We start from the raw sequence: 13,859 nt of genomic DNA, 5'->3' as shown, positions 1-13,859 counted from the left end.
GAGGCGCCGCCGCCGCCGCCGCCGCCCGAGAGCCGCGGCACATGCTAGTCCCGGCTCCGGCCGGGCCCCGGCGCCGAGCGCTGCAGCAGCAGCCGAGCCCGCTCCCGTCAGGGGCGGCTGCGCGAGCGCTCCTTCCCCCGCCCCGGAGCGCCGGGGCCCCCGCCCCGCCCGGAGAGGCGCCGGCCTGGGCATGCGCGCGGCGCCGCCGAGCCGCGTGAGACCCCGCGCGCGCTCGCGCAGACCCCTCCCGCGGGCCGCCTCGTGAGAGCCCCGCGAGCGCGTGTCGCCTGACGTCCCGGCCACCTCCGGGGTGGGGGCGGTGTTCCTTGCTGGCCGCGCCACCCCGCTTCTCGGGAGCGCAGGGCCGAACCCCCAATGTCTTTGTTTATAGGACTGGGTTCCCCTCCGCGGGTCATCCTCGCGGGGCCCCTCCCATGTCTCTCCCTCGCCCAGCTCAGCACGCGTCTAGCTCGTCCTTGCTGACCCTGGAGGGAACTTGCCACCAAGGGCGATGCTTGGAGAGGACCCAGCCGGATCCTGGGGAGTTGGCCGCTCTTTCCTGTGCGCTTGCTCGGTTTCGGGGATCCCCGTGGCGTCCTTGGCACCATCCCTGCGGGTGTAAGGCTGACAGTAGCACCTGGGAGTTCCCGAGTCTCCTCCTCCCAGCTGGCAGCTCTGCAGACACCTCCCCGCCTGGAGCCCTGGAGCGAGCATCAGGCTCAGGCCTGGGTGATGGGGTGGAGGGCTGGGGAGATGCAGAGATCCAGCCTGCCTAGACTTCTGCCCAAACTCTGGTCACCACACATTGAGAAATGAGCATGCTAACTCAAAGCCGTGATCATCTACATTTTATTTGCACTTCATTTGCAAATTGTTAATTTCCAACCCTGCTCCTTCCACTCCTGTCCCAGCTCCCTTCAATTTCCCCAGAGATCCAGGACAAAAAACAAACAAACGCAAAAACAACCCCCCCCCAAAAAAAAGACAACAAACTTGAGCTTGGCAGAGGTAGAAACACCCTTTTCAGCAGATTTGCTGTGTTTTCAGGGGAAGCTTCTCTCCAAGGCCATAGCAACAGTGGAAATCCTCATCAAGTCATACTTTGAAGCAGGGAAGGTTGGACCTTAGCATAGGCAAAACTGATTTTTATGGTGTGAACAGGGCAATAGGCAGAGATGGGGAAGGTCAGAGATGGGGCTATTCCTCCTTTGGTGAACTGGAATCAACCTCTGGGTGGTGAGCTGTCTCTAGGTCCTCAGAGGCGAGATGGGGTTCCTCCTCCTACCACCACCGTCTCCCCATTGATATAGCTGGCATCTTCAGAGCATAGGAAAGCCACGATGCCTGCACACTCCTCTGGTTTGCCTATTCTGGGGAACAAAGGAAAGAAACAGAAATAAGCAAGTAAAAATCAAACAGGCGCTCACTTGTCCCACAGCAAGTGAAACTGGCTTAACAAAGAATTATCAGAAGCCAGGCAGCAGTGGCTCATGCCTGTAATCCTAGCTACCCAGGAGACAGAGATTTGAGGATAGTGGTTCAAAACCAGCTTGAGCAGGAAAGTCCCAGAGAGTCCAATGAACCAGCAAAAAAAAGAGCCAGAAGTGGAGCTAGAGCTCAAATGATAGAGTACTATGTTTGTTTGTTTTGTTTTTTGTTGGTCATGGGGCCTGAACTCTGGGCCTGGGCACTGTCCCTCAGCTCTTCAGCTCAACGCTAGCATTCTACCACTTGAGCCATGGTGCCACTTCCAGCTTTTTCTGCTTATGTGGTGCTGAGGAATTGAACTCAGAGCCTCATGCGTGCAAGGCAAGTACTCTACCCCTGAGCCACCTTCCCAGCCAGAGTACTACGTTTGAGTACTAAAGCTCAGGGACAGTGCTCAGTGTCTGAGTCTGAGCCCCAGGACCAGCAACAAAAAGTGTTATAATTTAGTGTAAGCATAAATATTGTGTCCTGCTAAAATATATTCTATTTGAATATGGAGACCTCCTTTTTAGATAGCTCAGAATACCAGAATCCAAAGTCTTATTAATAAAATGGTGGGCAATTGTTTCATACTTCAAAAGAAGAATTGTTTCACACATATACATACTATTCAAGTGTCAGGAGTCTGTATGACAGTAAATGGTTTGATTAAGTGATCCCATTTGTGCAAGTTCAATTTACTATTTCAGAAATCTATTTTTGTTCCTTAAGGTCATGTTCATTTGGTAAGAACTTGTTAATTTTCACTGTTTGTATTAATGATTATATAGTTAGGGAACACTTGAACTGGCATCGAATGCTCTAGAGATAGGGAGAATACGAAACTCAAGTCTAGAAGGCTTGGATTAGTGATTCTCTAACTTAGTTTCATGTTACAGTCATTTGGGAGGCTTAACAAAAAGAAGAAAGAGATGTGTAGGTACAACTGTGGACTAATTAAAGAAGAGTCTCTGGGAGAAGGGTCTGAGCAAGTGCAGTTTAAAAAGCTCCCTAGGTAATTCTAATGTGCATCCAGTTGAGATATATGGGGCTAGACCATTCACTGGAAGCTCTAAAATGACAATTCCCTGACTTATTAATGAATCATGAACTAGACCTGCAGCTCATGCCTGACATTAAAATGGTTTTGTAAGGACTTGAGAGAGTCTGGGATGTTAGGACCAGTAAAGAGGGAGGAATTGTTGACATTTGTACTTGAGGGGTCAAAATGGAGAAGCGAAAGGCAAGAATGCTCAGAAGACAAAAGGGAGCTGGGTGCCAGAGTCTCCAGCCTGTAATCTTAGCTACTCAAGAGGCTGAGATCTGAGGATTGGTTTGAAGCCAGCCCAGGCAGAAAAATTTATGAGACTCGTATATCCAATTAATTAGCAAAAAGCCAGAAGTAGAGCTGTGGCCCAAGTGGTAGAAAGTATCAGCCCTAAATTAAAAAGCTAAGGGACAGTGCCCAGGCTCTTTAGCTTAAGCTCTGGTACTGGTGGATGCATGCATGCGTGTGCACGCGTGCTTGTGTGTGTGTGTGTGTGTGCGTGTGCATGACACACACACACACACACACACACACACACACATGAAAAGTTGGAGAAGGGTATGGAATTTAGAGGAAAGAAAGTCTAGCAAAGATGTCTGAATAATTTAGCCAGCCCATTAGGGATGAGAACAATTTCCTTAGGCAAAGGAGTTCAGGGCTTAGCAAGCTCTTTACTCCTTTTATTTTGATAGTAGGGTCACCAATCTGAGTTGTAGAAACATGACTGTATATTCAAGGGGGAACTAAAAAAAACCTGGTTTTGGTTCTCGGTCTCCAAATCTGTAGAGAAGTGGAGGTAGACAGCAAAGTAGAGGTCAGGGCCCCACCCACAGCTCTACTCAGCTGAAACCCCCACATCTCTGCTTTTTACAATGGAAGCAGCGTAGCTGGAAAGACTACTGTAGTGATAGTGTTTATGAACTTGTGAAGTCTAAGAGGCATGCCCATGTTATCTGTGGCACCAGGCAGTCAACTATGGGATGTTATGGAGGAGGCATTTCCATCCTTACCCTTCCTCATCTTCCCCTGTGATAGCTTACCTGCTAATACGCATGCTTTCTTTTACACTGTCCTCTCTTGCTTTGTCCATCCAGAACTGCAGGAAGAAGGAATATATTTTTTTACTTGAAAGAAGAGGAAATTGAGGGATGGTAAAGGGAGGAAACTGTCCATTCCCATGTTAACTGAGAGGAAGGATGGAGAGACACACCCTTTTACTTCTTGTTGCTTCTTGGCTCCCAAAACTCCTCACTGTCCTTCCCTATTTCATTCTTTTTAGGTCCTAATGAGGCATTTTGCTGGCTCTCCCCAATTCTCATCTAGTTCAGTGTGAGTAGAGACTGAACTCCTGACTACCCTCCTACACCTCAGGAAAGGTATGTGTGGGAGTCTCTGTGCGGAGAGTGGCTGGAATGGAAAGGAACTGGGAAATGCCTAGGGAAGTGAGGATGGAAATGAGTGTGAGCTCAGGACTTTGACACTGGGTTTTCCCCATCCCAAAAGATAGATGCTTTTTAGGGGCTCTAGGGGCTCCAGGGGGTACAGGGCTCTGTTTCCTCACCACACTGCTGAAATTAGTCTTGATGAGTCCAGGTGCCAGGCAGTTCACTCTAATGTTCTTTGGTGCCAGCTCAAGGGCCAGGTTCTTGTTAAGACCCAGCAATGCTGTTTTACTCACATTGTAAGGGCCCAGGCCCTGAGGAAAGAAAAGAATGGGTTAGTATCTTAGTTTCCAGGCCATCAAAGGAACAATCCATAGGGTGCCTCCCATTAGGAATGGCACAGTTAGGAAGCTGTCTTGTTCCCTTCACTACGTTAGGGTTTGGGAGGCAAGGCATCTTTTTTTTTTTTTTCTTAATTATTAAGGGATTTGGTGGTATGATTCTAAAAGGGAATACATGCTTTATTGGGTAATCAGAGGGGTAGAGAATGGAGGATGGGATAGAAAGTAGGAGATGAAGGGGTTCTTACAGGAAATGGAGCGAAGGCTGCTATGGAAGCCACAAACACCACTGACCCACCTCTGGAAGAAAAAGAGAGCTGATCATTTTCCTGGTGGAGACCACTGTACTCAGCCCACTCAGAGCCCCATCTCACCGAGACTCCCTTTCCATACCCTCGTTTTTCCATCTCTGGCACTACTGCCTTTGTCATCAGAGCTGCAGCCTTCACATTAATGTCCAGAATCTGAAGCCAAGAAGGAGAAACAGCATAAGAAGGGTGTTGGAGGGACATAGTGATAAGGAACTGCCATGGGCTCTTGGGATTGGTTTATCAGATCTGATGCAGAGTCTTCAGGAATCATTTACCTGGACCTGACAAAGGAAGGTCCCAGGGCTCAGGGAAAGGTAGCTCATGCAAGTGGATAATGTTAGGTTCAGATGAGAAAGAACACAGTCGAATTCATTTCTCCTAACCAGCTAGGAATGAACCTAAACTCTTAGGGTTGCTCTGGATTTGAGTTTTTCCCCCTGCTCCCCTGTGTTTTTATTTCTTTCAACTATGAAAAACCTGGAATTGGGTCACCTCTGGGAGCTGCCCTAGAGTGGGCCATACTTCTCAGGGAAGATGTGGCCTGACTTGGGTCCCTAGGGTGGTTCTAGCATTTCCCTGGCTTCCAAGAAAGGGAATAGAATGCTTTTGGCCCTCCAGGACTCTAGACACTTATAGAAAGTAGGATCATGAGGTACTTTTTAGGGAAGTTGGGCATGAGCCTCAACTGAAAAACTCTATATTCCAAATATTAAACATGTTTGGCTGGGTGCTGGTAGTTCACACTTGTAATCCTAGGTACTTAGGATGCTGAGATCTGAGAATGGCAGTTTGAAGCCAACGTGGACAGGAAAGTCTATGACACTCTTGTCTCCAATTAATCACCAAAAAAGTTGTAAGTGGAGCTGTGGCTCAAGTGGTAGAGTGCTAGCTTTGAGCAAAAGAAGCTCAGGGACAGTGTAGAGGCCCTGAGTTTAAGCCCAAGGACTGACACGTTAAAAAAAAACACGCATAAAAATCAAACATGTTTGACCTGTCTTCATTATTCTAAATGCTGCTAGAATATTCCCCTCTGATGCTCCCAATTTCAATCTTACAAAAAAGCTGAGCTAGAAGTAGAGCTGGGTATAGTGGCACAGTTCTGTAATCCTGCATGTAGGAGGCTAAGGCAGTGAAAACTGGAATTTGAGGCCAGTCTGGGCTTCATAACAAGATCCTATCTCCAAAACAAAACAAGAAAACAATAATTACAAAACCAAAAAAAACTAAAAGCATTGAATTTAGATTTGATATACTATGATATTAAAGGGGTATAAAATAAAAAGTTGTTTAAAAACTGATTTTAATTTGTTTCTATTTAGAATGTTTACAAAAGATGCTTTTTGAGACAACATCAGAATCAGGATCTGGTTTGACAAAGGACATTTGGCATTGTGAAATACTGATAAACAAATTATAATATTTTAGTCTTCTTTTTCCTTTTTCTTTTTTTTTTGTTGGTCAGGGGACCTGAACTCTGGGCCTGGGCGCTGTCCCTCAGCTCTACAGCTCAAGGCTAGTGCTCTACCACTTGAGCCACAGCACCACTTCTGGCGTTTTCTGCTTATGTGGTACTGAGGAATTGAACCCAGGGCCTCATGCATGCAAGGCAAGCGCTCTACCACTGAGCCACCTTCCCAGCCCCTGTTTTTTTATTCTTAAAGTTATTTTATTTTATTTTTTTTTGTGTCAGAACTTGGGCTTGAAGTCAGGATCTGGGTGCTAGGATTACAAGCATGAGATACCAGCTCCTGGTTTAGTATCCTTAAACTTTAGTGCTAAGAAATCATTGATATCAGAATAAAAAGGAAAACCAAGGGAGATCATAAGAAATTCACCATTTTCAAATCTTGTGGGAATAGTAGCCATAGTAAACAAAGACAAATATTTTAATTAAAGCTTTGTAAGTAAAGGATGTAAGTGGGTGAAATATATTATGAATATGATGTAATCACATGTTCGCATAAAAACTGATATTCTAGCATTTGAATTTTGAACACCAGGGATTGCAGGTATGGCTTAAGTGGTACAGCATCTGCTTAGTGAGCATCTGCTTAGGGAGGCCCTGAGTTCAAACCCCAGCAACACAAGAATGAATTAGACATCTGGGTGTAGATTTTTTTAGGCCTAAGCTGGGCACAGTGGCTTAAGCCTGTAATCCTAGCTACTTGTGGGATATTGATGGGGGATGGAGGCTCAAGGATGGTCTAGGCATGAAGTTTGCAAGACTCCATCTCAACCAATAGCTGAATGTTGTGGTTCTACCTCGTTATCCCAGCTATGGTTGGGAGCAATACCATGTGCCCATCATCTCCAGTGACACAGAAAGCATAAAAAGGATTGCAGCCCAGGTGTGCTGGGGCATAAAGCAAGACAAAAATACTTCAAAAGGAATGGAAGTGTGGTAGAGCAAGTAAGAGGCCCTGAGTCCAATCCTCAGTACTGGGAGAAAGAGAGGTGACAGGGAGAGGCTATTATGTTATAAAGTAGCAACTTTGGTAATTTTACCAGAATTGATATTTCATTTAACCAGCAGCTATTCATGTTTCCAAACTAATGCAAAAGCATTCTTTCTTGGCAGCTGCAAAGAGGATGGGTGGGTGTGCAAGTTTAAGTGGATTAGTTGTTGGCCTATTAGCTGCCATGTCTTGGCTGGAAATAAATCACGAAGAAGAGTAAACACAGGGGAGAGCTGGGGAAGAGAAGCAGAAGATGGCTGGCACAAAGCAAATGGAAGAAGACAAAACTGGGGAAGAAGAGAATGGAAGAGAAGAGCAGGACAGAAGAGACCACACCCACCTGCCCTTTACCAGGTGCACACTGGATGTGTGATGTGTTACATTTACATTGGCATTTGACAAAGCTTGCTAAAAGCACACGACATTTGTGCTGGATGTTTCCTAAGGCCTACCCCCTGCTGTTTTAACTAGCTCTTACCTTGTCCCACACCTCCTCAGTGGTGTCTAATAGGTTCCCAAAGAAGGGGTTGACAGCAGCATTGGAGATGAGGATGTCAATACCTCCATGAAGGTTCACGGCCTGGAGGGGAGGAAGGTCTGGGTCAGGGCTTCCAGTAAGAGAAGGAGATACAATGTTGATAAACAATTTCTTCTTAGGAACAGCTATTAAACATCTCTTGAATAACTACCCTAAGTTCTACTGCTAACCATTTGAGGTTGTCTTATTTCTTCTGCCTTCTTTCTAGCCTGCTTTTTCATCTAATGATGTTTCTGACTCTTTCCTCTACATTTCCTCTTTAGGGAACATTTTCAGTCTTATTCCTTCAACACTCACCTCAAAATCTATTTCTAGACCAATAGAACCCTCTCTTCTTTTTACACGGAGTCTCAACTCCATTTCCCCTTGTTCTGGTTGTCCATTATCTTTGAGCAAGTTACCACTCTCAGAATCAGCTTGTCCACACTTATTTGAATAAGGAAACAGGTTTAACTAGACTCAGGTAAAGTTACCATTGGGAAGGATCCTGATCATGTAAACCAGTGTCCTCTTGGTAGAGGTGATAAAACTGGAGCATTCATCTTTCAAGGTCACATGATACAGAAATGATACTTTAGGGCTTACTAAGAACAGGAGGCCTGCCCATTTGGTGTTTGAAAGAGGTAAAAGGATTTGCTCAGCCAACAAAGCCAGTTAGTGGTGGCAGAACTAGTCAGTCTCCCACTTTGCAGCACAGAGCTCATTCACAGGTGCCTTCAGAAAGTGACTTGGGATCACTACACCACTGATGATAAAGATACTACCCTAAGTTTAAAGCAGTTCTATACTCAGCTTTGATGATTCTTTTACTCTCTTTCTTCTTTTTGATCCAGAGCCATGGAAGATGTAAAGCAGAAACTGAGGTTTAATGAACAAAGGGGGTATCTCTTTCTTAAGTTTTAAGTAAGTGGTGAAGGCTTGAGTTAGAATAACGGATGGCTAAGGAAAACCTGCCAACAAGAATTTTCAATACATGCTATCCTGAAACCCAGTCTTTCCATTTGCCTAGATCTGGCGATTTTGATAGCTTGGACAAGTAGCATGAAATAGGCTTTCGATCAACTTTGTGCCTCAGATTTGGCACACAAAGGGTGTTATTAACAAAACACTCCATCTGTTAGCTTTGCCTTTTAACTAATTATTCTTGCGGACTTGTTTCTACATTGCTGTCAATATGTAAATTTAACAAAATTTAAAGTCACACAATCTTTTAAAACCAATGCTTTTCTTATGCTCTCTAATTTTTGGTGTTGTGGTACTAAATCTCACTCATCTACCCCACCTTGAGTCTGAGTAAGCCTGGTGGATGGCTTAGTTACTAGGAAAGCTAAATTGAAAATAAGTGATGTGTTTGATGCTCTGTAAATAAGTAGACGTGTGTGTGTGTGTGTGTGTGTGTGTGTGTGTGTGTGTGTGTGTGTGTGTGTGTGTATACAGAAAGATGTCAGGTCATACTAGAGTCGCTAGAGAGCTTCTGCCTTCTACTGTGTGCCCTGTCTCTGTATCCTTGCAGGCCTGTCAGCACAGAGGGGAAAAGGCTGAATGTTTTTGTGTATGTGTGTTTGTGTGTGAGTGTGTGTGTGCATGTTGGTCCTGGGGTTTGAAATCATGGACACTGTCCCTCAGCTTTTCTGCTCAAGGCTAATATGCTATCACTTGGGGTCACAGCCCCACTTCCAGCTGTGTGTGTGTGTGTGAGAGAGAGAGACAGAGAGAGAGAGAGAGAGAGTGAGTCCTGGGCCTTGAATTCAGTGCCTGGGCTCTGTCCCTGAGCTTTTTTGAGCAAGATTAGTGCTGTACCACTTTTGGTCACAGCTCCACTTCCAGTTTTCTGGTGGTTAACTAGATTTAAGAGTCTCATAGATTTTCTTGCCCGGGCTGGCTTTGAACCATGATCCTCAAATCTTAGCCTCCTTGTAGCTAGGATTCTAGCCACTGGTGCCTGGCTAGCTTTTCTTTTTAATTAAAAAAATTGCTATTATAAAGGGCATATGCAGAGGGCTTACCCTTTCATTCTTTTTGTACAATGTCATCTCTTCCTTCACTATCTCCCAGTTTTCCTCTCCGGTGCCTGCCTACAAGTTATATAGTTCATTTTCTAGTGAGTACCACTGCTGCATTTGTTCACCCTTTGTCCCTCTACTTCTGTGCTCTCCCTTCCAGATTTTTTTGGTGATTCATTAGACATAAAGAGTCTTATGGACTTTCCTTCAAACCATGATCCTCAGATTTTAGCCTCCTGAGTAGCTAGGATTACAGTTATGAGCTTCCCACACCTGGCTAAAGGCCGAGTTTTGATTGAACAGAACAAAAACCATATAAGATGAATGAGAAAGGTACCTATGATCTCTCTGGTTTCTTCTAAATCTTCTAAATCTTGTTCTAGATTGTGTGATCACTACACTGAAGTGGTTTTTCTTTCGACAGGTATTTTTTTTTTAAAGAAAAAGATATAATCAAGTGGAGAAATTGCTAATGTGTTTTCTGCCACCGAGTAACCATCCTCTTGGTGGCAGATTTTCTCAGTGCAGGGCAACAGCTGGCAACAGTCAGACATATCTCAAACTGCTGGTAATTGCCTATTACTCTGCACTCTGACAACAGTCATACAAACTTCCAAAGTTGTTTTGACTTATCTCTCCTATTTCTCAGTTTTTTGACATGTGGTTGAGGAAAAAAATGTTGGTTGGTTCCACTAAATGTTTCTTGGACAATCCATTCTGGTCCCATCACTACTATTTTCGACACAGATGACAGCAACAGCTTTCTCAAAAATGCCCTTGGCTCAGGGTCTTCTGTAGTTATCCTTCCTGCCATTGGTTAGTTATTGATTAATTATCATTTTCATCTTGCTCAAAACCTCACATGGCTTCTTATTCCTACAGAGACCTTTAAATGCCTCTGCGAGGTTGTGGATGTTCCTCTGTCCACCTTTCTTATGCAGCCCATTTTCCACAGTCCTTCTTGAGTATATGATATATGCTGTGGACTAGATTTTTCCTCTTTCTGCCAGTCCCTCCTTGGCTGTCTGCTCATTTTGTAAGGTCATCTGGAACTCCATCCTTACTCTATCTCTCTACTCCCACTCCTCAGGGTCTTAGCCCAAATGCTATTTAAGTAGAGCTGAAGGACCTACTAGGTAGACCTGTGATAGGCCAGAGGACTTTTTTTTTTTTTGTTGGTTGGGGGGCTTGAACTCTGGGCCTGGGCACTGTCCCTCAGCTCTTTGGCTCAAGGCTAGGGCTCTACCAGTTGAGCCACAGCAACATTTCTGGTTTTCTGGTGGTTTATTGGAGATAGGAGTCTCATGGACTTTTCTGCCTAAGCTGGCTTTGAACTAAGATCCTCAGATTTCAGTCTCCTGAGTGGCTAGGATTATAGGCACTCATGCCTGGCCCAAGTAGGATTTTGATATTAAATTCTGAGAAGGCCTGGGTTTGCCCCCTGACATGGAAAATAAAAGGAGAAGAGAGGTTACAATATTTATTTCAAGTGGTTAGTCACTGACTGGCTCAGGATCCCAAAATGTCTCCCTCCACCCTGAAAGTCAAGGTCCCAATCTCTGGCTCTGTCCATCAGCCTATGCCATAATGCAAGATGACCTCTTTAGGTCTACATCTGTCTGATTGCAATCACATTGGAGCATTTGCCAAATGGTTCCTTAGAAAGGGAATTAACTTATCCGTCCACAATACCTCGATCTACCATTGTTTGAGGACCTCCTCTTGTAAGATTACCTGGATTATTTCTGCCAACCTTCCAAGCTGTTAGCTCAATCCCCTACTTTGCCTTTGTGGGAAGGTTCGCCCTGTGACTCTGTTGGATGATTTGTATTGTCTTTGCAGCTGGAAGGTGGTGTCAAGTACCAACTCAAAGTCTGGCTTAGATGCCAACTTTGAGATTAAAGTCCATACCAGCACCTAAGGCCTGTCTCTGTGCTAATGGAGAAGTGTCTGGTAGGCACTGCAGGTAGCCCAAAAAACAGGGAATCTGGATTGAATCACAGCTCTTTCCCTATTGGCTGTAAGACCTTAGGAAGTAGGTTTAACTATATGAATCAGTCTCTGAAAATAGGAAGAATAATCCTTGCCTTTTTTGGATTAGTGTCAGCTTTAGAGAAAACCCATGTATGGCTCAGAACCAGTCAATAGCATGCAGGGGATGGTTAATAGGGTGGGCTGCCTTTGATAAGTTCCCAGGGATTCTATAAGCCAAAGTACAGGGGATTGTTTATTTGATCATGAGTGGGAACACTACTCTGTGATTGTATGTGCCTTTCATATCTGCTCAATTACACAAAATGGCCTAGTCCCAGTCCAAGCCTAGTCCCCCCTTCCCTTGGCTAAGAGATGATGCAAGGTTGAAGCATTAGAGTCGTTTTAAATTTTCTGATTGGAACCAGATGGTTCTCAGACTGGGATATGCACATAATAGAAAGGCACACAATAAAAATGAGCTAGTGTTCTAGTGGGGTATTTAGATGTACTGTTAAATTTTAGTTAATAGTTTTGCTTTGCATCGCACCAAAGCTGTCTAGGAAATCAGAGATGGAGGAGCAGACTGGCTCCCTTCTGCCACCTCCTGGCTGGATGCCCTTATCCCTGCTGCTCACCGTGGCTACCAGGCGCTCCCTGTCCTTGGCCTTCCCCACGTGGCACACGGTGCCTGTCACACTCAGCCCCTCCCCCTTCAGCGTAGCCACTGCACGGTCCACATTCTGCTGCTTTCGGCTGCTGATAACCACGTGGGCTCCATCTTGGGCCAGACGCCGGGCGATGGCAAAGCCAATCCTGCCAGGCAGAGAGAGACAAAGACTTGTCAAAGCCTGTACAAGGAAAAAGGCTTCCAGCATGGGCCCTGGATTGGACTGCCTGAATTTGGATTCAGCTTGTCGTCGTCTGTATAATCCCCATGTATCTATATTAGATATAAAACAGGCATAATGGCATAGCCATTGCCAGGTAGACATAAAATCTTGTTCTTTAATGTTGGTTCCCTGGACCTGACATGACGCATCAGCTATTTGAGGGTCTCACTTGAAAGAATCCCTGTCCCCAAATATCTTCCTTAACTAGAGGATATCATTCTCAACTATGAAATGGGACTACCCTTAGCTGCATTTTGGGGATGAATGAGAAAGGATGGTTAAAAATTGAAATATTCTCATAGGAATAAGGACTGCACATTTTCCAACTGCTAGCCACCAGGACTTTTTGCATGTTTGTCAGGTGTCTTATTCCTGAGCTACACCCCCAGCCCAGGCATGAGCATCTCAAATGACTTGTATTTAGTATTTATTCATCTTTATTCTACCTATCTACCTATCTACCTACCTACCTATTTTTGTGCCAATATTGGGGCTTGAATTCAAGGCCCAGGCACTGCCCCTTAGCTTTCTCACTCAAGGCCGGTGTTCTACCACTTGAGTCACAGTTCCTCTAACAGGTTTTTGGTGGTTAATTGGAGATAGGCTCACCTGACTTTCTTACTGGGGCTAGCATTGAACTGTGATCCTCAGATCCTAGCCTCCTGAGTAGCTAAGATTGCAGGTGTGAGTCACTAGCTCTAGGCTCTGTATTTTACATTCACGAGGAACTACCATCCAGCAAAGTCCTTTGGAAGAGAGAAACAGGATAGCCATAGGGGTGGTTGGGTGATGAGAGAGATCCACGCCAGGCAGGGTGGGCCAAAATGTATTGACTGGAACAAAAATCTGGATCTATGGGTGTCCCATCTAGATAAAGGGGTTGGGTGGGTAACACTGGGAGGCTTTTCGGGTGCCCAAATGGGGTCGCTGCAGCATTTTCATAAGGGATGGAGACTGCAGGATAGGACTTTGACATGTGGCCCTTTGGAATTCAGGTTATCTGGTCTTCCCAGGCTCTAGGTGGAGCTGTTGACTGGGGCAGCCCGGAGCACAGAGTTTGGGTCTTTGAAGGCATTGAACGTGCACTGTGCTAAAGGCAGCAGTGACACTCACGAGGTCTGGCGGTGGAGGGGCCAGGTCAGGGATTCGGGTGGGTCTCGTGGCCTCCTCTTCTCCACGGGTCACGTTCGAGGACTGAGAATCGGGGCCCCCGGAGACAAAGGATAAGAGGGCAGTCCCTGTTTCTTGGGATCGAGGGCCTCAGCGACTCCGGTCCCGGCACTCACCCGTCGGTAGAGGCCGTCACGAGGGCCACCTTATTCTGGAGCGGGTTCTGGCGGGTCACCTTGGAACTGGCCATCCTCGCGGACTTCCACGCCCGCACACAGCCACCAAGCCGCAGTCCCGCCTTCTGCATGGCTCAGGCCTGCGATGGGGAAGGGGGGGGGG

At 45.8% G+C, this 13,859-nt stretch overlaps 1 protein-coding gene across 1 annotated transcript; it reads right to left on the bottom strand.

Moving 5' to 3' along the window:
- Positions 1-832: 832 nt before the first annotated feature.
- Positions 833-13,859, bottom strand: LOC138829276 (dehydrogenase/reductase SDR family member 4). Its single transcript, XM_070025603.1, has 8 exons — positions 13,697-13,859; positions 12,156-12,333; positions 7,484-7,585; positions 4,632-4,702; positions 4,487-4,538; positions 4,077-4,211; positions 3,556-3,611; positions 833-1,370 (listed from the first exon to the last, which is right to left on the bottom strand). Exons 1-8 carry the CDS (start codon positions 13,825-13,827, stop codon positions 1,256-1,258), a joined length of 840 nt encoding a protein of 279 aa, XP_069881704.1. The 5' UTR covers positions 13,828-13,859; the 3' UTR covers positions 833-1,255.

The sequence above is a fragment of the Dipodomys merriami genome, unplaced genomic scaffold, assembly GCF_024711535.1.
Source record: "Dipodomys merriami isolate MVZ:Mamm:240054 unplaced genomic scaffold, mDipMer1.0.p SCAF_1, whole genome shotgun sequence".
Classification (NCBI taxonomy): domain Eukaryota; kingdom Metazoa; phylum Chordata; class Mammalia; order Rodentia; family Heteromyidae; genus Dipodomys; species Dipodomys merriami.
Note: the sequence above shows the minus strand (reverse complement) of the source record. Positions and strands in the feature narration are given on the sequence as shown.